This window comes from Lepus europaeus, chromosome 3, assembly GCF_033115175.1.
Source record: "Lepus europaeus isolate LE1 chromosome 3, mLepTim1.pri, whole genome shotgun sequence".
NCBI classification, from domain to species: domain Eukaryota; kingdom Metazoa; phylum Chordata; class Mammalia; order Lagomorpha; family Leporidae; genus Lepus; species Lepus europaeus.
This window is the reverse complement of record NC_084829.1, coordinates 92,832,670-92,860,495: the sequence shown is the minus strand read 5'-3', so window position 1 is coordinate 92,860,495 and position 27,826 is coordinate 92,832,670. Positions and strand designations below refer to the sequence as shown.

The 27,826-nt window shown below is 38.7% G+C and overlaps 1 protein-coding gene across 2 annotated transcripts in view; it reads right to left on the bottom strand.

Moving 5' to 3' along the window:
* MANEA (mannosidase endo-alpha) overlaps positions 1–16,424 on the bottom strand; it is a 37,073-nt gene extending 20,649 nt beyond the window's left edge. Inside the window, exons 1-2 of one of the 2 annotated variants that reach the window (XM_062186515.1) lie at positions 16,302–16,424; positions 3,643–4,221 (exon numbers count right to left, since the gene is read on the bottom strand). In XM_062186515.1, the coding sequence (XP_062042499.1) occupies positions 3,643–4,183 (541 nt within the window). In that variant the 5' untranslated portion in view covers positions 4,184–4,221; positions 16,302–16,424. The remainder of the gene's footprint in view (positions 1–3,642; positions 4,222–16,301) is intronic. The other variant, XM_062186516.1, reaches the window with a different exon arrangement.
* Between the last annotated feature and the right edge of the window lie 11,402 nt (positions 16,425–27,826).

Genomic DNA, 27,826 nt, shown 5'->3' with positions numbered 1-27,826 from the left:
AGTTGCTTAAAACAACCCAAAGTTAATATCTAATAGATCTGTAAGTCATGCATTTCAAATAGGTCTCTACCGAAAGTGCTTGATTGTTCTACCTTTCTTCCTGGAGGCTCCAGGGAAGAATCCATTTCCTTGCCACTCAAAGCTTGCAGAAGTGATCAGATTTTTTGGTTCATGAACACCTTACTTCATGGTCAAAGCCAGCAATGGTAGATTGAGTCCTTTTTAAATCTCATCCCTCTGACTCTTTTTCCCTCTTCAAGTGATTAGAACTCAAGTGATTAGATCAAGCTGACCCAAATAATCTAGGATGTCATCTCAAAGTCAGTCGACTAGCAACAATTTACATCTGCAACTCTAATTCTCTTTTACCATGTAAAATAACAGACTGAAAAATCCTATGTATCTCTTCTGGGATATTAGTGTGACTATCCTACTGAGTTTTTAGAAAATTTTGTAAAAATTGAAAAGGTATCATCTATCTGATATTTTTAGAATTGCAAGATACCAATACACAGGATAGCATATATATTACCTCACCCTTTAAGGACTTGAAAAGGATACAAATTTATCATAAGCTGTAAAAATATACCAGACAAATTATAATAATATAATAACTGGATTTTAAACATAAATTATTTCATTTTATGTTTAAAATCCAGTTATTGATTCTTTTTTTTTTTTGACAGACAGAGTGGACAGTGAGAGAGAGAGAAACAGAGAGAAAGGTCTTCCTTTGCCGTTGGTTCACCCTCCAATGGCGGCCGCGTCTGGCGCACTGCGGCCAGCGCACCACGCTGATCTGAAGGCAGGAACCAGGTGCTTCTCCTGGTCTCCCATGCGGGTGCAGGGCCCAAGCACTTGGGCCATCCTCCACTGCACTCCTGGGCCATAGCAGAGAGCTGGCCTGGAAGAGGGGCAACCGGGACAGAATCCGGCGCCCCGACTGGGACTAGAACCCGGTGTGCCGGCGCCGCAAGGCGGAGGATTAGCCTGTTGAGCCACGGCACCGGCCTCATTTTATCATTCTTTTCAGAAACAAAAATGTTAGACCATTAGGGTTCATATACATAATACATCTAATTGTAAGAGCATAAAATCAACCAACTTGTAATGCAATACAACATTATATTTACTTCATATAGCAATTCATTTATGTTCCTAAATCTGCACATATAAAATACATGAAACTTGTATAACTTAAATAAAATTTTAAAAAAAGAAAAAAGATAAAAAAGAGCATTTATATAAAAAGTGACTATTAAATACAAAGTCAAAGTATACTCAACAGTAAAACAATTTAAAGAGCCTTCATTTACTATATTCAAAAAATATCAGTCAGCACACCAGCTCCGTGGATTAAGTGTTTTGTGTATTTTTACAAATTATTTTTTGCCTACTAATGAGTGTATGTCAATATTTAACACATTAAGAAATATTTTATTTATTTACAGATTGATTGTAATATTGTTTTTATTACAATCAAGTGTTTTTCCCAGCAGAAAAACTACCAAACTTTGAAATATTTTCATCAACAATGAAATTATCAATATTTACAATAAAATAATTGTATCATAGCCAGTGTTTCCAAACAGCTAATATTCATGTAATGATGTAGTAGTAAAATCATATATAGAGGAAAGGTTTTTATAAACATTAGACAAAAAAGTAAATATAAACAGAAACATTTTTCTCTAATCATTACCAAACTTTAGAGTATATTGCATGAAATTTATATATTATTTATAAATTTATATCTAAGTTTATATATACTATGGGTCTATTTATATATAATATATACATTTATGTATATTGTTATATATTATAAATATACAATCATATGTAAAAATGAGGAAAAACCTCTCCTTGTAAACACTTCAATTTATTTAAAGAAAATTAAAACTTTTAAGAATAATTATTTACTTTGTCAACTAAGCATAGTTTTTTAGCCACAACAAAGCACTCTTGAAGATAGAAAAATACGAATTTGATATAATTTTTAAAAAAAATTTGGAAAAACACTTGAAAACATTCTTCCCTCCAAAGTAAATTCATAAATAGAGACAAACACATGCCTATATATTTATAATACAGCAGTCAATGCTGTCAAAATTTACTAAGTCCTTTTTGTGTGGTAACACAGAGAACACAGAAACTAGAGTTTAAAATGTTAAAAACATCTGAAGAAACAGCTACTCCACTGAAGTAAAGCAAGTACATTCATGATATTCTACAATTTTTTAATGAAAAAGTCTAGCGTTTTTCTGTGTAAATATCAGCTCCATTGTGAACTTGTACCTTTACAGAGATAGAAAAATACGAGAACACACAATTTCCTCTTGTGGTCCTAGTTTTAGTGGCACCATGAAGACAGATGGAACCAAAACAGAAAGATTTTATAAAGGATATACTCAAAAACTGAAAATTTTTTCAAGCACCAAATTACATATTTTTTTCATATAGTCCATCTATGGAACAATATGACTCTATCTAAATATGTATAACTGGAGTACCAGAAGGAAAAGTAAGTGAAAGTTCGGGGGAGGCTGGAATTACAGGAGGAAAAACCAACAACTTCTTGTCACTTAAATTAAACATAAGCATTGTACACATTAGCACAATCAGAAAATAAATAAAATGAAGGACTATATATAATGGAATAAGTATATACAAGATAAGAGAAAACAGAAAAAGAGGAGAAAAAGGAATACAGATAGGTAGGAAAAATAGAATAAATAGCATAGAGGGGCATTTAAAATTATAATATAAATCAAACATCAAAATTAAAAAAGAAAAAACTGTCTAGTTTAAGAAACAGAGAAGCAATACTTAACTACATGCTACATGCCTAAAATTTGAAACAGCTCAAGTGTTCATCAACAGTTGAATGCAGAAGTAAATCAGCTATTACCCCACAATGGAATGATACCCAGCAAGAAAAATGACTAAACTGCTGATACAGTTAGAAACATGGGTACATTTCAGAACATTACCCTGAGCCAAGGCACACACACACAGTTGCTTCTATACAGATAATTGATGGTTCTATTTTCATGAAGTATAGAATATTCATAACTACTATACAGTAGTAGAAATCAGATAGGTACTCTCCAAGGTTGACTGAGGGATGGGGCTTAATAAGGCAATCATGATGAAACTTTCTGGACTATAGGAATATTTTACTTATTGAATGGGTGGTAATATAAACCTTTAAGAAATATTTACATTTAAGTAAATTTATTATATATTATATGTATATTATATATAATACATATCACATATCATGTAATTCATAATTTAATACAATATATTATATATTATGTAATTCATAATTTGATACAACTATATATTATATATTATGTAATTCATAATTTAATACAACTGAGAAAGAAATTCAAAATCAATAAAAATAATATTTTCAGAAATGCCCCTCAAATTTAGTAATTAAACAAAATACAGTAATGGTACTATTAAAACGTGATTGCTTGGATGTTTAAGGGCACATACACATCTTAATTTAGAGATTTTAACAATCTGATGACTAGTTGGTAATTTTATGTTCCACATAATGTTACTTACACACAGAAGGTTACAGGTATACTTACACGCATGCATACACACATATACATAAAATGAAATAGTTACCAATTGAAGCTGAGCGCATTTGTTTCATGTGAGTTTCTATGACAGAAGGATCCCGAGAGCTGTAACTTCCCAACTCAGGATAAAAGCTGGAGCCAATGTCATCTGGAGGGCTGTGTCTCCCTTGTGGATAATTCTTGGCTATTCTAGGGTCCCAGTGTTCCAAGACTGGATGGTTCCAATGTATATATTTACCATCAAATTGTGGATTTCCATACCAACTGTAATAAAATACATGTAAATAATAATTCAGAGGTGGCAGTTCTTCCAAGTTTAGTTCAGAGGCTTTAGAAGGTTTCACAGTGATTTCAACATTTTTATTCTTGGTATTTACTTCACTGTTGATTCTGTTACTCTTTTGGTAGCCAGAATTTTTTCCCAAATGAATAGTTCGTTGATGAAGTTCTGGAAGAAGGTCCAGTCCAAAAGGAGCTCCAAAACCAGCTGCATTTGGTCTCAGCATTTTTAAACCCATCATCAGAGAGAAAATAAATAGAATAAAAAGTGACAAAATGATGCAAGTCCTTCTTCGAAACTTTGCCATGATGACATATTTTAAACTCCAAAACAGTAAACGTTTTGCTGCAATTTATTGAAAAAAAAAAAATACAATTAGTAGGTGTCATTAATAATGTTTTCCAATGCATTCAAAATGAAAAATAAAAACCATACTTTATTACCTTAAAAAAGGAGTTCAATCTGATATCAATTATACCATCAAATATCAAAATCTGTAAAAGAACCTATATACATCTGAACTAAATGGCAGCACTGATTTAGATATATAATTTCCATGCAAATTATATTTGGTCAGATAAGCCTTTTGGAAATTTTATTTAAGAAACATAATATATTTTCAACATTTTAACAGATTTTGTACATAGTGAATCACTATACAAAGGGAATATTTTATGCATATAGACTAAAATTTTCTAACCTAAGTATAAAATTAAAAAATCATAGTTAATAACAGGAAATACTAGTGGCAGGCATTGATTAAATGATTAAATTCCCTTTTAAGATCTCACATCCTCATATCAGAGTCCCTAGGTTCAAGTCTTGGCTCTGCTTCTGATTCTAGCTTCTTACGAATGCACACAATCACAGGCAGGAGGTGATGTCTTGAGTAGGTGAGGCCCTGCTTTCTAAATGAGAGACTCGATTAAGTTTCAGGCTCCAGGTCTCAGCCTGGTCTAGATATGGCTGTTGCTAGCATTTAGTGAGTGAACCAACTGATGGAAGATCTTTGTCTGTCTGTTGGTCTTTCTGTCTTTTGAATAAAATAAGAACAATAGTTTTTTAATAAAAAATAAATACTTAGCAGTATATTAAAATCTAGTCATAAGATAATTTTCAAAAATGTTTAACTAAAATAACAATTTCATAAGAAATGAGTAATTTCAAATTTTAAATTATGTTTTAAAATGGAATAGAATTAGAAAATTTTTTAAAAATAATAGAGAAAAAAGATAATTACACTAGATATTCCTAATTTATTTATTTATTTATTTATTTATTTATTTTTGTTCATGATAGTCATTACTGGAGGTGTTTACAGAAAATCTTTTATTCCACTACGAATTTAGGCACAAGAAAGTTGTTTCTTGTGAACTCCTTGTAGAACTTTTGTTTTAAAAAGTCATAAAACTGAGTCTGAGAAGGTATTAAAAATATAATTGTAACTTTGAAAATACTGAATGTTAAAAATTAACTTATTCGGTTGCCCCTCTTCCAGGCCAGCTCTCTGCTGTGGCCAAGGAGTGCAGTAGAGGATGGCCCAAGTCCTTGGGCCCTGCACCCCATGGGAGACCAGGAGAAGCACCTGGCTCCTGCCATCGGATCAGCACGGTGAGCAGGCCGCAGCGCGCCTACCGCGGCGGCCATTGGAGGGTGAACTAACGGCAAAAGGAAGCCCTTTCTCTCTGTCTCTCTCTCACTGTCCACTCTGCCTGTCAAAAATAAAAAAAAAAAAAAATTTAAATTAATTTATAAGTTCTAAAATGATGTCATTGTATGTATTCTTAAGTTTGAAAAAGTATTTTGTACATACACATACTATTGGTGTATATTCACATATCTATAAATATATACATTATATGAATAAAATATTTAAGTCTCTTTAGGTAGAAATGTCTTATTAGGTAATTGCTGAAAAGTTGACATAAACTATTTTATAAAATATGACCTTTGTGATATACTATTATCTAGAATTGTGATATACTGTTATCTAAACTAACCCTGATAATAAGGTAAACACCTAAAATTCCCTACAAACTCCTGCTTCTCTTTATGTGAAAGTACTAAAATTATCAACCATATTTATTTATTTTATTTATTTCAGAGACAAACACAAAGAAGAAAAACAAGAGTTGTCACCTGTGGTTCACTCTACAAATGCTCAAAACAGCCAGGGTTAGGTGGGGCCAAAGTTGGGAAATGAGAACTCAACCCAAGTCTTCTATAGGAGTACCAAGGGTCCAAGTACTTGATCATCAATGCTGCCTCCCAGCATCTTCATTAGCAGCAACAACAATCAGGATCTAGAGCTGGTATCAAACCCCAATACTCAGATATGGGACGTGTGCCTTAACTGCCATCTAAACCACCAGTGACCACCAAATGCCCACCCCAAGAATATTTCTCTTGAGCTAAAATCATAGAGATTATTTTTAATGCCCACCTTGTTTAATTATCAATATAACTACACCTAAAGAATAAAGAATAATCAAAATGACACAGTTTTGTTACCACACAAGCACATCTAACAAATATTAATTTTACTTTGTCTGTTTCAAAATTTTATGTCAAAAGGTAAAAAGGCATTTCAAAAAGGTCATGGAAAACTGGAATTCAAGGGTAAATTTATCCAGAGGCAAGGATTTTTTGAAATGCACATACAGCTTTTTCCTTTTCTTTTTTTTCTTTTTTCTTTTTTTTTTTTTTTTTTTTTTGACAGCCAGAGTTAGACAGTGAGACAGAGACAGAGAGAAAAGTCTTTCTTCCGTTGGTTCACCCCCAAAATGGCCGCTATGGCCGGGGCACTGAGCCGATCCGAAGCCAGGAGCCAAGTGCTTCCTCCTGGTGCTGCAGGCGGAGGATTAGCCTAGTGAGCCGTGGTGCCGGCCAGCTTTTTCATAATATGTAATTTTCATGAACTCTTTGATGACTCCACATAGGCATGAATTTTGGTATTTTGCACCAAAAATAAACTTACCTCTTAATTCCATTTTCCACATTTAAATACCCTTATACATATTTAAATGTGTTTACTACATTTATATGAATGTTTGCATATATACGTGCACATACACTCCAATACACATATGTACATGCATATGCAAATATATACATACATTAATATTAATATGCACTGCTGTATAGATACATGTATGCTATAAATATAAATATCTGTAAACATAATTAAATGTAGATAAAAATCCATAAAACTCTAGAGAAACTATATTGATTACAAAACTTTTCTGACCCTTTACTTGGTATCTTCCCTTTTACCCATGGCTATACTCTTATCACATCAGTTCCCTCTTTCTCTGACATAAAACTATAAAAATTGACTCTCAGCAAAGGAATAGGTGAACTATCTGAGTTTTTCTTTTTTTTTTTTTTAGTTTTTCTTTTTTTAATAACTATGTTAGTTCACCAGTATAATAAAAAATTCTTTCCTGTCAAATATTTTCCATCCTAAAATCTGAAAATAAAATTACCAAAGGAATGATTTATGTTGTTTTTAAGACTCGGATTTAGGTAGGGATAACCTCCCATAAGATTGATATTTCAATAGAACAATTACGTTTATACACTGTGACTACAAACGAAGGTGGGCTTGTTAATTAAGAAAATAAGATAGGGGGCCAGCTTTATGGTGCAGAACGTTAGGCCATAGCCTATGACACTAGCATCCCATATGGGTGCCAGTTTGTGTCCCAGCTGCTTCATTTCCAATCCAGCTCCCTATTCTGCACCGGGGAAAGCAGCAGAGGATAGCCCAAGTAAGTTGAGCCCCTGAACTCATGTGAGAGACCCAGATAAAGTTTCTGACTCCTAGTGTGGGGGCATAGCCCAGCCCTGGCTGCTGTAGCCATCTGGAGAGTAAACCAACTGATGGAAGATCTCTGTCTCTGTCTTTCTCTCTCTCTGTAACTCTATCTTTTAAATAAATAAATACATCTTAAAAAAAAAAAAAAAGACATAGTGGGGCCTGTGCTGTGGCACAGTGGGCAAAGCTGCCTCCTGCAGTGCTGGCATCCCATATGGGCACTAGTTCAAATCCCAGCTGCTCCACTTCTGATCCCAAGTGCTTGGGCTCCCGCACCCACATGGGAGACCCAGAAGTTCCTGACTACTGGCTTCGGATCAGTGCAGCTCTGGTGGTTACAGCCATCTGGGGAGTGAACCAGCAGATGGAGGACTTCTCTCTATATATAGCTCTCTGCCTCTACCTCTCTGTAAACTGCCTTTTAAATATAAATCAATATTTTTTTAAAAAAAGAGAGAGAGAGCTAAAATAAGCATTATGCTTGTAAAAATTAACATAGTTGACTTTAAGACAAAAGAATCTAAACTATTCCTCTCCAGAGGGAGGAAAAAACCAAAAAATCATTTTATTTTTTTTGCAATATCCAAACAACCAAATACACAAAAAGTGAAATATGAAAAATTCAGTTCAATTGAACAAATACATTATGTTAAAAACAAAAAAAGACCTTTATACTAGGACTAGCCTTATGATATAGTGGGTAAAGCCACTACCTGTGAAGCTGGCATCCCATATCGGTACTGGTTCAAGTCTTGGCTGCTCTACTTTCCATCCAGCTCCCTGCTTTTGTGCCTGGGAAAGCAGCAGCAGAAGGACCAAGTGCTTGGGCCCTTAGACCCATATCAAGGCGTGGAATAAGTTCCAGGCTCCGGGCTTTGGTCTGGCCCAGCACTGGCCATTGTGGACTCCTGGGTAGTGAACCAGCAGATGGAAGATATCTCTCTGTTTCTCCCAGTTTCTCTCTGTAACTTTACCTTTCAAATAAATAAATACATCTTTTAAAAAAAAATTTATGATGGGTGTCACAAGACATAAGCTGATTGGTAAAACTCAGTTCTTACTCTTTAGATATTTAGAAGGGAAGGACAAAACTAAAAACTATAAAACCAAAAACAATTTAAAACTGGCAGTAATCCTTATCTGTCAATAATTACTAAAAAAAATATAGAATAAACTCCCTTATCAAAAGTTATAGAATGGCTGAGTAGATTAAAAAAAAAAAAAGATTCAATTGCATGTCATGAACAAGAAAGTCACTTTAGACTTAAGGACATATGTAGACTCAAAGTGAAGCGATAAAACCAGATAGTCCACACAAATTGTAGTACAGAGAGAACAAGATGGATAAACTTATAACAGAAAAAAAAAAAGATTTTAAGTCAAAAACTGTTCACAAGAGACACCCGCCATTATTTAATGAAAAAAGGATAAATTCAACAGAAAGATATAACAATTTTAAATATATAAACACCCAATATCAGAGTATCAAAATATATAAAGCAAAAATTGGTAAGTCTGAATAGAGAAAGAACAATACAATACTAGGAAATGATTTCAAAAGATCACTTTCCATAATTATACTTTTAAGGATGTTAAATAAATGGGATAAAGGATACTTTCTTCTGTTAGAACACCAACTAATATATTTATATGGTATAACAGAATCAGAATATCACTACTGCACAACTACCAAATGCCATGGTCTGAATGCGTCCCCCAAAAGTTACAGGTTGGAAATGTAATTCTCAATTCAACACTGGTGAAAAATGTGAACTAATGGGAGAAGTCTGGAGAGCGCATGACTGGATTAATGCTGTTATATAAAGACTGTGGGGGGACTGGCATTGTGGCATAACGGATAAAGTCACTTTACCCATTACACCACAGCACCAGCATCCTACATGTATGCCAGTTCGAGTCCTGGCTTCTCCTCTTCCAATCCAGCTCTCTGGTATGGCATGGGAAAGCAGCGAAAGATGGCCCAAGTCCTTGGGTCTCAGCACCCATGTGGGAGACCCGGAAGAAGTTCCTGGCTCCAGATTGGCACAGCTCCAGCTGTTGCAAACCAATTGAAGAGTGAATCAGCGGATGGAAGACTTTCTCTCTCTCTCTCTCTGCCTCTCCTTCGCTCTGTGTAAGTCTGACTTTCAAATAAGGCCAGCACCGTGGCTCACTTGGTTAACCCTCCGCCTGTGGCACCGGTTTCTAGTCCCAGTTGCTCCTCTTTCAGTCCAGCTCTCTGCTGTGGCCAGGGAAGGCAGTGGAGGATGGCCCAAGTGCTTGGATCCTGCACCCGCATGGGAGACCAGGAGGAAGCACCCAGCTCCTGGCTTCAAATTGGCTCAGCATGCTGGCCGTAGCGGCCACTTGGGGGGTGAACCAATGGAAGAAAGACCTTTCTCTCTAGTCTCTCTCTCTCTCTCTCTCACTAACTCTGTCAAATAAAAATAAATAAATAAATAAATAAATCTTTTTAAAAAATGGACTTTGGGAATAGGTTTGTGCTCTTCTGCTCACTGACCACATAAAGATAGCACTCCTGGCTGGCGCCGTGGCTTAAAAGGCTAATCCTCCGCCTTGCGGCGCCGGCACACCAGGTTCTAGTCCCGGTTGGGGCACCGGATTCTATCCCGGTTGCCCCTCTTCCAGGCCAGCTCTCTGCTATGGCCCGGGAGTGCAGTGGAGGATGGCCCAAGTGCTTGGGCCCTGCACCCGCATGGGAGACCAGGAGAAGCACCTGGCTCCTGGCTTCGGATCAGCGAGATGCGCTGGCCGCAGCGGCCATTGGAGGGTGAACCAACGGCAAAAAGGAAGACCTTTCTCTCTGTCTCTCTCTCTCACTATCCACTCTGCCTGTCAAAAAAAAAAAAAAATAATAATAATAATAAAAATAAAGATAGCACTCCTAATGATATGTATCAGGGCATTATCTTGGGAGTAGAGAGCAGCACCACCCAATAAATAGCACAAGCTGCGAGCTTCTTGATCTTGGACATCCCAAATTCCACAACTGTGAGATAAATCTCTACTCCTTATAAATTATATAGTATCAGATATTTTGTTACATCAGCAGAAAACCAAAGCAAAGAATAATAACTTAGCGAAGAATCATTAATGAGGGAGAAAAAGTGTGATTAGAAACAGGATATCCACATATTGACAAAGTATTTCTCCTGAAAAATCTCATTACAGGGGGAAATACAGCAACTTAGTGGATGGAGAACCTACCAAACACCATCTTAAACAAGTGGTCAATACTAATTTCCTCAATTAGTTTTGGATAAACAGATATTATCATGAATATCTACAGGATCCAACAAGAGGAGAGACTCACGGCTGTGATAACTCTTTGAAAAAATCAATCTTATTTAATCATGAGGAAACATCAGACAGCACATAAAACAAAACTATACAAACATACAAATACATGGTACACATACCATTTATGCATACATTCACATGCACACACAAAAATGCACAAACATAAATAATGTGTATGGTATTTGAGAATTTCACACTCATAAACTGAACAAGTTAGAAAACATTCAAAAATATGTCTGAATTGAACATATACACACTTTTTTTCTTGTCATTATTCCCTAAAAAATACTGTACAAAAACTATTTAAACAGCATTTACTTTGGAGTAGATATTATAAGCAATCTGAAGATGACTAAAGGCTTATAGGAGAATGTTCATGGATTATATGCAAATATTGTGCTTTTTTAAAATAAGGGATTTGAGTTTCCAAAGATTTCTGTATCTGAGTGAACAAATTCTTCATGCTTACTAAGGGATGACTACATTTACAGTACAACATTTAAGTGTGTGTGAACACATGTATGATAAGGAAGGTAAAGTACAGCTATTTGGTAAATCTGCAGAACAACAAACAGGAATTGTTGAATTGTTTATACCGCTTTTACAACTTTTCTCTAAATCAAAAATTATTTTAAAAATCATAAAAAAAAGAATGCTGAGAACAAACTGGAAGACTTGAACTGTTAACTAACACGTTTATTATTGGGAAGCAGCAACTCATTCAGTACAGTGAGCTCTGGACTGAAAACCTCCAGTGAGTGGAATGTCTATGTGTGGAATGTGACAGCCCCAAAGCATTGGACAGGAATAATGAGGTGATATAATCATTTTGACATGCTTCTGTAATCCGATATTTTGATATTTCCATGTTATTGAGATAAGAAATCCTTGCCTTCACTTAAAGTGAGAATTTTGACATGCAGCTGAAGAAAATTGTGGATGTGATATGTTACTGAGACAGAAAAGGTTAACTGGGGAAGCCTAAAAAAAAAATCTTTTCTCAGTTTCTTTATGGCATATCCTCACCCCTGGAGCCAGAAAAGGGCTACTTAAAGTTGAAGAAAAAAATGCAAGCTTGAAAATCCTTCACTTAGAAGCTGCAGGTATAGAAATGATAATGGCTAGATGGCCTGTAGGTCAGACAGATGATCCAGAAGCATAGAAAGGGCACCTCACCCAATATCTAACTGTGCCTATGAAATATGTAACGAGGGGCCTCAGGTCTCTGATCTGCTGGCCAACTCCTGGACTCTTGAGGAGTGTATTTTATTTCCTGTAATAAATTTTTACTGTTACACTTTGAGCCTAGTCCAATTCCTTGTAAGAGGTACAAAAGAACCCCAACAATATCAACCATGTTTAAGATACGCAGAAGGAAATAAACATGCAAAATGTTATATCTAGATGAGAAAATACAGTAACACTTTCTTACATTGTTTAAAACCAGAACAAAAATGATTCACAAAGAAGAAAAGCTGATTTAGAATGGTATTTTGTAAGGATATAATCAATGGTAATAAATGTTGAACAACCAACAAGAATGGCAGAAATAACTACTGGACTTAGAAATTATTAAGACATTGACTTTTCAGATGTTGACTTCAACTGTGAATCAATTGTATAATGAGTGGAAAACAGAATATATAATTAAAAGCATGTTGATCTGAAAATATATGTTCAAATCTGCCACATGGATGCAGTTCAGTGATCACTTAATCTTTAAAAAAAAAAAAGAGCATAATGTCCGCTTTGGCTTCCAACAGTTATCTGAATCATGCAATAAAGTTTTTGTGAAAATAACTTGCAAGAATAATGTCTTAATCCCACAGTAACTACTACTAGGATTTAAGAATAAATGAACAGTGAAGGAATACAGTACACAAGGAACTGAAACTTTTAGATCTGCCAGTTTCATTTTCAGGATGTACAAATGAGTAGAAAACAAAAGCTGTGAATTTACAGAAACTGCTTCATTTTTTTGTTGTTCTTTTCATGCCCCAAATGTAAATGCAATTTCTTAAGCCACTCCCTTTCTCTCTTTTTACATCACTTAAAGGGCTTATTATATCATTAATATGAAGGATCCACTGGCTCTATTCTAACTTCAAAGTATCAATTAATAATAAAGTCAACTTGATTTAAATAAAGGAAGATCATTCTGATAAAAAGTATGGGCTCTCTTCTGCTTTCGAATGCCTGAGCTCAAAATTCCAGCTTGGCCATTTTTTAGTTATTTGATCTATACGAATGACCCAGTCTTTCTTCACTTCTTTCCCCATCTGTAAAATGAATTGTTACCTTTCTCATGGTGTATATATATATGTATATATATATATATATATATATATATATATATTAGGATAAAATGAGTGGATATTGTAAAACCCTTAGAATTATATCTAGCTTAGCAATTATGTATTATGTTGATGATAATGATTAAAGATGGGTATCTGGCAAGCAATTCAAGCAACTAAAACCAACACAGGTTTTTCTCCAAATGTCTATCCCCTAAATGGTTTTTTTTTTTTTTTTTTTTTTTTGACAGGCAGAGTGGACAGTGAGAGAGAGAGACAGACAGAAAGGTCTTCCTATGCCGTTGGTTCACCCTTCAACAGCCGCCACCACCGGCGCACCGTGCTGATCCAATGGCAGGAGCCAGGTGCTTCTCCTGGTCTCCCATGGGGTGCAGGGCCCAAGCACTTGGGCCATCCTCCACTGCACTCCCGGGCCATAGCAGAGAGCTGGCCTGGAAGAGGGGCAACCGGGACAGAACCCGGTGTGCCGGCGCCGCAAGGCGGAGGATTAGCCCAGTGAGCCGCGGCGCCGGCCGAAATGGCTAATTTCTAAAACATCACTCATTGTTCAAGCCCTAACCAAAATGCTGCTTCCTCTTCTTGATAGTTCTAATGATTAGAGAAAGAAAAGTATTCACTCATATTCTATGGGAACAGCATTATCTTCTTTTAAATTGCCATTTATGTTATATATTTCATCACATGACATATTTACATGTTATAAAATGTCTTTATCTTGATACCCTATTATAACCCAACATATCTGGTATACAGTCACTAGTTTATACTTAGCAATCATTAATTGTTCAGTGTAAAGCATTTAATCTCTGCCCCTTTTGCTTTTGACATTGGTACATATTTGGGCAGTGAGAATATAAACATTCTATTGACAAATACACTTGACATGCTTATAGTGTATATTGAGAATATTACACAGGAAGAATCAAGATTTGATAATTTAAAAAATCCATTCTAGTAAGAATTATTATCTTCACCATTTTAAAAACACAGCAGTCCCTTAGATTCTTCAATGTCTGATGATTTTGCAGTAAAGAGGCGGGGGGACTACTCATTTGGTTTCAACAAAAGGAATAAGCCTCAGAAGTCACCCAAGAAAAATAAATTACTGCAGGTATATGGATTCCCCTACAGGAACCTAATAAGGTATCAGCTATTGAAAATCTGTTCTCTTTTAAGGGTAGTTATATTACTCACAATTAAGTTAAACACAATTAAGGGTTTTTTGCGGTCTTAATCTTTTGAAATGTTAGCTGACTTTGAAATTTAGTGAGTACTAAGAAAAAATTATTAGACATATCTAGCTAGCCTGGAGACAGAGATCCAGAAGTACTGTGAAAACACCTATTTTAAAACTTTTCTATTGTCATGTAACTCAGAAAAGACAAAATAAATCACACCTCTTAATTATTACAAATTAATTATGCAGCCTCTGTGAAGTTTTTCTTACTATTCTGTATGAAGTAGCTGGAGATAAACATAACTAATACCAGACAGCACATCTGCAACTTTCAGAATGTTTCAGTACAAAAGCTGCCTTGCCCAAATCCGTTTTACTTTAAATACTGGACCCTTTGATGAACAAAACTTCACTTATATGTAACTGAGACACCTTTCCATTGTACTCTTCACGGCACCTATGAAGTAGAATTTTCTGCACCGGTGATGACAATGAGTAGTTGGTAACTTTTTCAATGCCCCTAGACTAGCAAGCAGCCCTGCAATCTAAGGTTAAATTCCTAGTAAGGGACAGAGAAGCCTGGCTCTAGAACTTTCCCCTGTACTATTCTACTTTCCCACATGGTATTAGTTAAATCAGAGACCATTGCACAGGGTTTTTTTTGTTGTTGTTGTTGTGTGTGTGTGTGTGTGTGTGAGAGAGAGAGAGGGAGAGAGAGAGAGAGAATGAGAGAGAGACATGGATGAATGCTGGCATGTGGCCATGTTTTCTTTTAAAGACTATGGACTTGGAAAAAAAATGGTTAACTTTTACCCACTCCTTAAACTGCAGCCCGAACAACCGGAAGACAGTCTGTGTTGCGATCACACACGTTATGTGTAAACAGCAACTCTAGACATGCTTCCCATGTAAGGTCAGGACAAAACTTGCAGCATCTCACCGGTGTGACTATCACCAACACCTGGATCTTATGCCTTATTTTACTTTCAAACTCCCGCCTCAAACACTCTAAGGCGAACAGCCCACCCTTGTCCCATCTGTCTTTTAAGTTTATATGATAACATTACCCTTTTGTCCCTTGTTAAAGTATTGCCACATTTTCTCCTAACACGTATCCTTAGAGCCTCGCAACAACACGGGAAGCGAACTGTCCTGTCTTCCTTCAAGCTGCTCCTTCATAAATCGGAAACTCAGAAGCACCGGTCCCGCAGAGTTGCACCCCCAGACTCAGCCGAGCACCCTAACAGGTGAACGGAGGCTCCATCTCCCCGGCCGCCTCGCCATTCCGAACGCCTCTGCCGACGCCCAACGGCGCCGGGGCACAGGCGCAGGCCAGGGGCACGGCGCACCGCGGGCCCGCCAGGCCTCACTCCCTCCACACCCCCGGCCGCCCCAAAACCCCTCGGAAGCTGGGGCCCGAGGACAAGGCGCTGAAAGACGGCTTCCGGCGGCCCGGAAAATTCAACTTGAAGGGGCGAGGGGGTTAAAAGGCCGCAGCGGCTCCCGCTCGGAAGACTAGGCAGAGGGCAGGCTGGCGGGGTAGCAATCAGGGGAAAAGGCAACCAAACTAAACCCAGTAAGACGTGGGGCTGTGAGTGACAGGGAGCCCCCAGAAAAGGGCCCCGCGGCCCCAGCCGCGCGCTCGGAGCCGCCCCCGCCCGAGGGGCGCAGGGTCAAAGGGCGGCGGCAGGCAACCTGCGACCAGATTGGCTGGCGGGCGGGCGCGCAGGCGCTGGCCGCGGACGCCCGGCCCGCCGTGACCGCGTCTCCGGTCCTGAATCCTGAGGCTACTCACCGAAGTGTGGAGTGGGGCACCCGCAGACTCTGCCGGAAGCGCAGTTGCGAGTGGAAGTCCCGGGAATTCTGACAGCGGCTCAGCGCGAGCCCGACCAGCCCCGCCTTCCCAGAGGCGCGCGCAGGGCGTTCCGGGACCCACGGGGGCGGGGCGAGGGCGGTGTGGGCGGGACGTGGGCGGGGCTCCAGCGGTGGGCGGAGCTCGGGGTCTCTGGGCGCTGGACCCGGGGTGCGCAGTTGAGGGTCGCGGTTGGGAGGGGCAGCGCTCCGCAGGGCTTCGCGCACGGTGGAGAGAGCGGGTGTGGGCCTGAGTCTCTGATTCTGCAGCTGGAGGTACCGCCCCTCTCCTAGAAACTTTCTTCTAAGGCTTCCCTGGACGGCCTAATTTTTTTTAAATTTTTTTTCCTGTGAGGCTATCAGAAGTTGTTTTTAACTCAAGGAGAGAGGTTGCTTCCAATTTTTTAAGCTGAGGGATCCAGTTGGCCTTTTTAAGAAAAATGGATCTTGGGAGCCTGAGGTAGACAAATGGGACATTTAAAAGTTTCAAATGTGTAAAACCACATTTGTCCTAGAATGCGTAAGTCATTGAGATTAAAGCAGCTGTGAAATAGGGGTTACAGCAGTCGGGCGTCATCTTACATCATCCTGGGAAGCCCAGAGAATTCTGTATTTTGTTTTGGTTCCATAGTGACGAAGTCTTAAAGGCTAGAATTTGATGCGAACAGTTACGAAAAGGGCTCCCTTAAAATATGACTGTTGTCTTTTACTTCCTTCTAAAAAAATTTAAGCTTAACTGGGAAATATTTTTGACACAGAAAAGGACAGTACCATAATGAACTCTCATCACTCAGCCATGTTTACATTTTGAAAATCTTTTTTTCCTTATTTTTGCCTTAACTATTCTTAATTCTGATCTTTCATACAAATTTTAGCATGAGCCAGCCAAGATCCATAAAAAGCCCCATTTGTTTTTGAATGGACTTTTCATTAAATTTGAAAATAGAATTTATTAAGGAAATGCATTCTTATTTATAAATGTGTATTTATGCATTTATTCAAGTATTTTGTGTTCTGTAATCTTTTGTAATTCAACCTTTTAAAGTTTTAAACATCTTGCATTATAGGTGCCTTTATCTTAGTGCTAAAATTGAAGGTAGCTTTCTTTAAATTACATTTTCTAATTCGTTATTAATGTATAAAAAGGGCATCAGTTTTTTATATACTGGTCTCATAATGTGAAATTTTGCTTAATTGTTCTTGCGTATTTTGTTTCTTTATTACATTAAAAATATCCTATAGAGACAATCCTATCATTTGTAAATAAGAAAAATCCTTCCCTTTTTTACTTCTAAACCACTTTATTTTCTCTTTATTATAAACTGGACCTCCAGTACAATGGTTAATGGAAATAGTGATTAAATTATTATGCCTGACTTTACTGCAGTATGCTCAAGCTTTATCAGGAAAATACAATGATTGCTATGAGGCTTTGCCATCCACTTTATCAAGATTCTCAAGTGTTCTACTTCTTTTTTTTTTTTTTTTGGACAGTCAGAGTTAGACAGTGAGAGAGAGAGACAGAGAGAAAGGTCTTTCTTCTGTTGGTTCACCCTCCAAATGGATGCTATGGCCAGCATGGCGCCAATCCAAAGCCAGGAGCTGGGTGCTTCCTCCTGGTCTCCCACAAGGGTGCAGGGCCCACGCACTTGGGCCATCCTCCACTGCCTTCTTGGACCACAGCAGAGAGCTGGACTGGAAGAGGAACAACCAGGACAAAACCTGGCCCCCTAACTGGGACTAGAACCCGGGGTACCGGTGCCACAGGCGGAGGATTAGCCAAGGGAGCCATGGCGCTGGCCTATTTCTTGTTTTTTAAAGATTTATTGTATTTATTTGAAAGACAGTAACAGAGAGAGGTTGAGTCAGAGAGAGAGAGAGCGAGAGAGCGAGGCCTTCCATCTGCTGATTCACTCCCCGAATGGCCACCAACAGCCAGAGCTGAGTTGATCTGAAGCCAGGAGCCAGGAGCTTCTTCTGGGTCTCCCATCTGGTTGCAGGGGCCCAAACACTTGGGTCATCCTCTGCTGCTTTCCCAGGCAGTAGCAGAAAGCTGGATAAGAATTGGAGCAGCTGGGACTCGAACTGGTGCTCAAATGGGATGCCAGCACTGCAGGCCAGGCTTTAACCTGCTGCGCCAATCTCAAGTGTTCTATTTCTTACTCCTGAATGGTGTATATGTGTTTTCGTGTACCGTGACTAATTAATCAGTTACTTCTTTGGCTTTTATTGAGATGGTCAGTGTTTCTGATTCTGTTATACTTATGGAAATTATTAATAGAGTTTCTGATGTTGAATTACAAGGAAGGATTTCTTTTTTTAAATTTTAAGTATTGGATTCTTGGGGCAGACATTTGTCACAGCAGTTAAGATGCCACTCAGGACACTTGCATCTCATCTTGGAGTGTCTTGATTTGAGTCCCCGCTGCACTCCCAGTTGCAGCCTTCTGCTCACGTACACCTTTGAAGACAGCAGGTGACGGCTGAAGTAGGTGGGTTCCTGCCTTCCCTGAGGGATATCTGCATTGAGTCCCTACTTGTTGGCCTCAACCTAACCCAGCCCCAGCTGATGCAGGCATTTGGGGAGTGAATCATTACATGGAATGTCCCTGTATGTCTATCTGTCTTTTTTTACTATCAAATAAGTAAATTTTTCAACAAATTTTTAAAACATTAGTGTCATATGATTGTACGTAAAAGCAAATTATAGTAAGTAAATTCTCATTGCATTACTGTCTGTATCTGTAAATTCTCTGCACAGTATTGCTTGTAAAATGAATTGGGATTACAGCTATTATCCCATGCTACAATTCTTGACTATTCTGTTCCTGATCCTGTATTACTGACAAGGAACATTGAGATGACACTCATAGATACAATGTAAGTATTTTCAGTTCCCACGTTACTTTTTTTTCCAAAATGTTTTTATAGAGATTGTTATTTTTCCTTTTATATCCCTGGAATATAGGGGAAAATATTTTGTTGTGATTAACTTACATATACCATTCTTAATATTATAATAATAACTTTGAATCAAAAATGCTACATCTTGGGTCTAGCATTGTAGCCACCACCTGTGACACTATCCCTTATTGGCACTGGTTCATGTCCTGGCTGTTTTGTTTCCATTCTAGCTCCCTCATAATGCACCTGGGAAAGTAGTGGATGATATACCAAGTACCTGAGCCCCTGAAACCCATGTGGGAGACTTAGGTGGAATTCCAGGTGGCTTTGTTCTGGCAGCGCCGGGACCATTACAGACATTTAGGGATTGAAGTTGTGGGAGATCTCTTTCTCTTTGTCACTCTCTTGTTTTCCATTACTCTCCTTTTCAAATAAATGAAAAATCTTTTTAAAAAAATAAATGTTAAATCTTGACATTTTTTCATTAGGCCATGGCCACAATTAACTGCCAAGTGCAATACTCTGTTTATCCTATAGGTTTAAAATTAGTTTCCTGAATGAAAACTGCATGGAATTATATGGGGGCAAACTGTTGAAATCGTTACCTAATATATACTAAACTGATCTTTTGTATATAAAGAGAATTGAAAATGAAAAAAAAAAACTGCATGGAATTTAGTGTGTTTTTAAGGAATGATTGGAAAAATCTTGGAGATGAATAAGTGATTACTAAATTAATACAAGAGAAGTTCATTTATATGTTTTTATAAATATGTATGTAAAATCGTATAAAATATTTGAAAGGATATATGCATTGTTGCCTGTATCATCTAAGGGAAAAAGAATGAAGAAGTTTCTTTTAGACTCTAAATGTATAAAGTTTTTTTGCTTTCCTTTTAGTATCAGAAGAATTTTTAAAGTTAAAAATGGAGCACATGGGGCCGATATGGTACAGTGGGTTAAACCACCACTTGGGATGCCTGCATCCCATATCAGAGTGCTGGTTGGAGACCTGACTCCTCTGCTTCCAGTCCAGCTCCTTGTTAATGCACCCAGGAAAATAGTGGAGGATGGCCAGAGTGCTTGGGCCCCTGCCACCCACATAAAGGACCCAGATGGAGTTCTGGGCTCCTGACTTTAGGCAGGGCACAGCTTCTGCTGTAAGTGCCTCTGGGGAGGTAATCAGTGGATAAAAAAATCTCTCCTTCTCTCTTTGTTTCTCTCTCTGTCTCTGCCCTCTTTTATTTGTCACTCTGTCTGTTAAAGATTCAGTTTCTGTTGCTTATAAAAGAAACTCTTAGGGGCCAGCACTGTGGCACCAGCATCCTATCTGGGTGCTGGTTTGAGTCCCAGCTTCTCCACTTCTGATCCACCTCCATACTAACACCCTGAGAAAGATGGCCCAGGTGGCTGGGTCCCTGCCGTCAATGTGGGAGAATTAATAAAGAGATAAATTTCACAGCACTGAGCGAATATGCCATGCATCTAATAGATGAGTTCCTAGAAGGACAAAGAGCTGCATGTAAATTGATTTTATGTAGCAAATACATAGTTAAAGCATGCTGCATCAAGGGTGGTTAATGAAATAATAATCCAGAGAGTGAAGAATGGGGAAAAAAATCACAAATTTTTCTCATCAAATTCTTGCCAAGAATGATTCTAACCTTAAACTACTATCAGCTTTTTGTTTCTCCTAATTATCCATTATTACTGTTTATTACAGTAGTATAATATCTTCAGCCCTACAGGATGCTTGAAGTTGATCTGATCATGCTACGAGAAAAGCAGCAGTCAGTTTTGTTCTTTTGTTGTTAGTAATGAAGACTCACTTCTCAGAGCTAAGCCGATACCTGCCCCTTCGGCTAGCTTGTTCTTGTCTCCCTTCCAGTGGAGCTTACTGTCTGGTTCCTGAATCTTTCATGCCTGTTTTGTTTTTTGTTTTTTCCCCTTCCAGCCCTTCAGTTTCATACACGTGTGATGCCAGTTTATACCTTTGCTAATTATTCCTCCCAACTAAGATGAGAATTTAATTCCTGTCCATATCCTTTTCACTTGCATTAATAAGAGTTCCTTTTTTAAAAAAAATATTAATTTATTTGAAAGACAGAATTACAGAGAGACAAGGAGAGACACAGTGAGAGATCTTACATTTGCTGGTTCACTCCAGCTGCAACAGATGGATCTGGGGCAATCCGAAGCTAAGAGCCAGGAGCTTTTTCCACATTGATGGCAGGGACCCAGCCACCTGGGCCATCTTTCTCAGGCTGTTAGTGTGGAGGTGGATCAGAAGTGGAGAAGCTGGGACTCAAACCAGCACCCAGATAGGATGCTGGTGCCACAGTGCTGGCCCCTAAGAGTTTCTTTTATAAGCAACAGAAACTGAATCTGGAAAACCTAAACACAGGCTATGTGTAAGCTTAAAAAGTAGAGTGCAGCACTAAGATGAAGGTAGGTAACATAGGCACTGGCAATGGCTAGGAACCAAGAGGGGCTGAGAATTGGGAAGAAGCCTCATAGATGACTACAAATTAAAGCACTGCTACATCTAGGGCTGTACTGACTTCTCAGCACCGTTGACACCCCAGGGAGTAACTTCTTAACTAGGCCTAAATTATTTGTACCTGTTTGTCATTATTCAAGTTTTTGGCCGCTGTAATTTGATTAGCTAGACTCTGTGCTGTCTGAATGTTCTTGAAATGCAAGTCAGCCCATTAGCTTCTTTAATGAAAAATGAAGCAGAAATCACACAATATGGCATTCTTTCAAAACCAGAATGATTGTTGGAGTCTAAGTATCAAAATACAAAACAAATATATAAACAGTATAAGAAAAAATAAAACCCAAAACAGAAGTCCAATTATCCATCACAGTGTGTTTCAATGTACATGTGGAATCTTCTTTGTTATTATTCTACTAGCTATTATTTGTTCAATCCCAGTTACATTTATAGATGATAATATGGAACACAGCAATATTTTGTTTTTTAAGTAAATTGCTTTTGTTATTTAATACTGTGCCTTTTAGTGGTATAATTAGGGTATCTATTGAGTTTAGGATACAAATAATAGAACTCCCAGAAGTCTCCTGAGTGGAACACCAGAGGTTCCACAAGCTGAGAGCAGGTGATTACAGGCACAAGCGTTCTTTCTTATGCCGATGCTGTCATCCTTTCACTGTACATGCCAAGAGATCCTGAGTACCTACCAGTGTCCTTGCAACAAGGAATCCAGTCTTATACCATCCTACATAAATTCATGAACTGTGACACAGATCAAAGGAGAAACAGGCCTTAGACGGTCATGGATGAAATGTAGGAGCTGTGTAAATTCACAGACCTTTCAGTGGCCATGGGCATTTGGCTGACCTTTTGACTTACTGGTTGATGCTGTTTTAAGAACTGATGGATACCTCCGGACTAAACTCAGTGTAGGTAAATTCCATCTAAACACCCCACACCACTTTAATGAAACTTCTTCATTCTTTGATGTAAGCACTCCCAGGTCATGTTACTCTTGAGTACTAGAGATAAGAAATAAGTTAGTGTCATCCTTCCTATACTGAACAGGCAGAAAATTCTCTCTTAGTTGATTGGTGCTTTTGGATCCTAATGTACTAATGACTAGATGTGAGCCGTCTCAGCTGAAGGAGGTCCTGTTCCATTCACAGGCCTGGAGTGGCTGGGGCAGAGGCATGTCTGCAATGGAAACTGCCTACAGGGCAATGCAGCACTCCTGAGTGGGAAACGTATTCCACAGGTTAGAACAGAGCACCTCCATGTTTTAAGGAAATGAACATCCGTGTATTGAGCCTTACTGTTACAGCGTAATCAACTATGCCCCAGTTGTTGCACCACTGAAAGTTTGGATGTTACAGAGTTGTTTCCTAAGGTGTTGGGGTTTAAGTTTCCTCAGTCCCACGATGGCATGACTTCTTTAATCAGACTTACCTACCCTTTTGCCTACCATAGCATCACTCCCTCCTGCCTTGAAAAAAGTGGTAGTTTACAAAGTTAGTAATAGAAAAAGCATGCTTTCCTTCTCCAAACAATTAAGCCCACTACTACTGTCTGTGCAAACAGACTATCTTCTCAATGGTATCTGCTATGAGGTGATTTCTGTGCCTGCCTGCGTATTCTAAGGACTAGATGGCAAATTATCACATTAAAAGAGGAAAAAAAAGTACATTCACCTGTGGATAAAATATTCCTCTTTTAGATAACCCAATTAAAAAGCAGGTATGTGGGACAACAGCTATGGTTCAGTGGGTTAAACTGCTGCTTTGGATGCATACATTCCTTATTAGAGTGCCAGTTCCAGTGCTAGCTATTCTACTCTGATCCAGCTTCCTGGAGGCAGCAGGTTATAGCTCAAGTACTTGAGTTTCTGCCACCCACCCAGGAGACCTGGATGGAGTGCCTGACTCCTGGCTTCTGCAAGACCCAGCCCTGGAGCTGTTATGGCTACTTAGGGAGTGAAGCAGCAATTTCGAAGATTCTTTCTCTCTCTCTCTCTCTCTCTCTCTCTCTCACACACACACACACACACACACACACACCCCTTTCCAATAAATAAATCTTTAAAAAAGTAAATATGTGCTGTACACATCTTTTATATCTCCACATAATCACAAGCACTATCAGTGCAGAAACAGAAATTTTCTGATTTGTGACTGCGACACCCGGCATATACTAGATGCTAGATGCTTATAATAGGATGATTAATGACTCCCAAAGATTTCAAGATCTCAATCCTATGAACCTATGAATGTTACTTTATATGGTGAAAGGAATTTTGCTATGTAATTAAGGACCTTGAGATGAGGATTATTAGGGTGGTCCCAAAATATAATCATAAGTGTGTTTACCAAAAAAAAAAAAAAAAGGAAAATTGATCAGGCCATGTGACTGCTGAAACAAAAGGCTGTGCTGCTTTGAAGACTGGATAAGGAACCATAAGTAAAGGAAGACATTCCAGCTCTAGAAATGGAAAAAGTCAATAAAAGATATTTACACTTGAGCTTCTGAAGAAAGAATGACACTAACAACACTTCAATTTCAGCCCAGTAAAAGTGACCAGACTACTGATACCCAGAACTACAAGAAAATAAGTGAATATTATTTAAGCTACCAGGTTTTTGGTAATTTGCTCCAACAGCCATGGGAACCTCTTAGAGTCTATGTGGGTTGAATGATGAAGCAATGGACAGTGGTGGTTAAATAAATATTACATACATTATCAGATGCTGAGGTTGATCTAAAACTATTATGTGGGAAGAAAGATAATAGATGTACTAGGTGTGCTCCTTGGTTATAGACTTAACATGATTATTTGAATGTGAGAGAAGCATTGTCCTTTAACTAGATCTACAGAGTTAAAACTAATTATAATGCTCTAACCTGGGTTTTTATTCAAATTTATTCTGGTTGTTTTTGGTTCACTGAGATAGAACTTTATGTTGATTTCATGATAATTGGTATGATTTGATTATGCCTTTTTTCACAATTGGCAGCCATCGGCTACTGTAAGGGTATATCAAATCATAAGAAGTCTATGTCTTATACAAGTTTCGCATTCACCAATGATAGAGATGTGTATTGTTTCGTTTATAGTATCTCCTTACCTTTACTTGGATTGCTTCAATTTTATTTGTGTATGTCTGTATCTCAAAAGAGTTTGTACTCCTTTAAGTTAGACTATTCTTCATTCATGTGTTTATTTTATTACCACCTTATAAAATGCCTTTCAAATGGAAAGTCTTCAGAATTATTAGATTAATGGAATTGAATGTGTCTATTAGCCAAAAATTCACCCTTTACTGGCAGTGAGTGTGTACGTGTTTCTATGTGTTTATGTTTGCATGTATTCATATGTCTGTAATCACTTGGTGGTAACATTTTTTTTATTTGCTTCTTTCAAAGTAAATAGCCTGAGTCTAATGTGTACTCATCTTTTAAAATGGAAAAAGTGGGGCTGGCCTTGTGGAGTACCAGGTTAATTCGCCACCTGTGATGTTGTCATCCCATATGGGGGACCTGTTTGTGTCCCAGCGGCTCCTCTTCTGATCCAGCTCCCAGCTAATGTGTCTGGGACAGCAGCAATGGCCCAAGTCCTTGGGCCCCTGCACCCACGAGGCAAACCCAGTAGAAACTACTGGTTCCTGGCTTCTGCCTGGCTCAGTCCAGGCTGCTGTGGCCATTTGAGAGTGAAGCAGCAGATGGCAAATCTCTTGTTCTGTCTCTCCCTCTCTCTGTAAATCTGCCTTTCAAATAAACAAAAGTTGTTTTTTTTTTTTAAATAAAAAAAAAGACCAGTATTGTGTGGTGGGTTAAGCTGCTGTTTGCAATGCTTGTATCCTATAGTGGAGGACCATTTCAAGTCCCAACTTCTCCAATTCTGTTCCAGCTCCCTGTTAATGTTTCTTAAAAATTATTGGAAGAGGGCCCAAGTATATGGACCCTGCCACCTGAAGGGAAGATCCCAGTGGACTTTCAGGCCCTGGCTTTAGTCGGGCCATACCTGGCCAGTATTGCTATTAGTGGAGTGAACCAATAGATGGACGATCTCTCTCTTTTTCCCTCTCCTTCTATCTCTCTCACTCTGCCTCTCAATTAAATCAATATTTTTTTTAAAAAATGAACAAAGCAATAATAAAGATATAACTCATTGAAATCGGAGAAGACCCCCTAAAATTTACCCTGAAATGTGGCCCCTTAAAGTTCCCTAGAAATGCTATCCGGGGTGCCACATGCGCTACTGGAATTTGGGGTGCCTTGCGATTTCACCACGGGCTTATTACTAAACCCCCCATATTAATAAGCCCTAGAGGGTTCTTGCCTAATATTTAGAGAAGAATTCTAAATACCGGCACAGATAAATGAGGCAGCATGGTACGTTCTAAGCTTTTATGTAGTGAGAAAGATGCATAGGAGAGTGAGAGCTTATTTAGGGGAGAAAGGTGAATAGGGGTTCATACCAAGCACCAGGAACCAGCCACATGGATGAGCACCTAGGCCAGGAAGCCTAGAGCACATGGCCTTCGGGCCTGGAGGTGCAGGGCTACAGCAAGCCCCTTCCTAGCAAGAGGCCAGGGAAAAAGAGCCGGGCCAGGCACACTGTGCCCTAGGCTTTTAACCCACTTCCAAAGGGGAGTGGTTAATTAACCTGATTGGCTGATGGGCACCCAGGTGTGGCCAGGTAGGGGCATGAGGCCACACAGGGGCATGGTGAAGGCGTGGTCTTCCAGTTCACAAAGTTGATCAATTTTAACCTGTATGCCTGCCTACTTTATTCCCCCCTCAGAGACTCCAGACCTTAATCTTAAGGGGATGTTGATGGGCATCGAGTCACCATCTTCTGTAGCTACTTCCTGCTGATTAGGGGTGCAGACCCTGCCTGTTCTCAGTCTGGAAGTCTCTGCCTATCTCATCTAATGAGTTCACTTCATGAGCTGGATCGTTTTCAGTCACCACCATCCTCAGTGTCTTCTGCATGGTCTTCATTATTCTCAGAAGCTGCTGGGTTCTGCTGGGTTATTTTAGATATAAATGAAGGTCCATTGTTACTCTGGAGTGACTGTGGGAGTCCAAAGCGTGGCATGATGTCTTTCAACAAGGCTTTAAGCACCTCATGTGCTTTCTCTGTTCGGGTCGAGAAGGCCTCTATCCATCCTGTAAAAGTAACAATAAAGACTAGAAGGTACCTATAATTACTTGTTGGGGCATATTGGTAAAATCAACCTGTCAGTCTTCAGCTGTTTATGTTCCCCTCCTCTGCACAGGAGTCAACAGGGGATGTGGCCTTACACAGTGAGGGTTATTCTGTAAACACAGTGGCCAAGAGCGAGTCACTTCCTTTATGACCATATTTGGTCCCTTTCCTCTAAAGGCTCCGGAGACCAGTTGTACTAAGGCATCTCTTCTCAAGTGGGTAGATTTGTGTAATTTTCCATTAAGTAGCCATTGGTAGCATAATTCTGTGATTTAGCATCCACCATCCATTTGTGTTTTTAGTATAATCTCACTGTTGGACCCCTTCATTCTCAGGCTCCGTATAGTGAGATTCCTTAGCTACTTCCACAGATTGACGTATAAGGGCCATTTCCAAACTTTCCTGTGTAGCTGCTCTATCTGCTAACACATTTCCCTGGTTAATATAATTATCTCCCTTTTGATATCCTTTGCAGTGGATGACGGCCACTTCTACAGGCTCCAGTACTACCTGAAGTAGAGCCAGTATCTCTTTTCCATATTTAACAAGGGAACTCTTTGAAGTCATTAAGCCCCTCTCTTTCCAGATTGCTGCATGTGCATGTAACACAAGGAAAGCATATCTGGAATCTGTATATATAATCTGCCTTTCTAACTCCTTCCTTCATATAGCTGCTGCCATCAATAAGCCAATCGGCATCTGATTTTCCAGGGGCTCATCTCGTAGGTCTGGCCTACTAGAGTACACCTGCCTAATTCATTATGAAGTTATCATTTATAATTTCACAGGTGAAAAAATGCATATCTTAACATTTAAATTCCCATATCTCAATAACATTTTATGTTAAATAACATTTTAA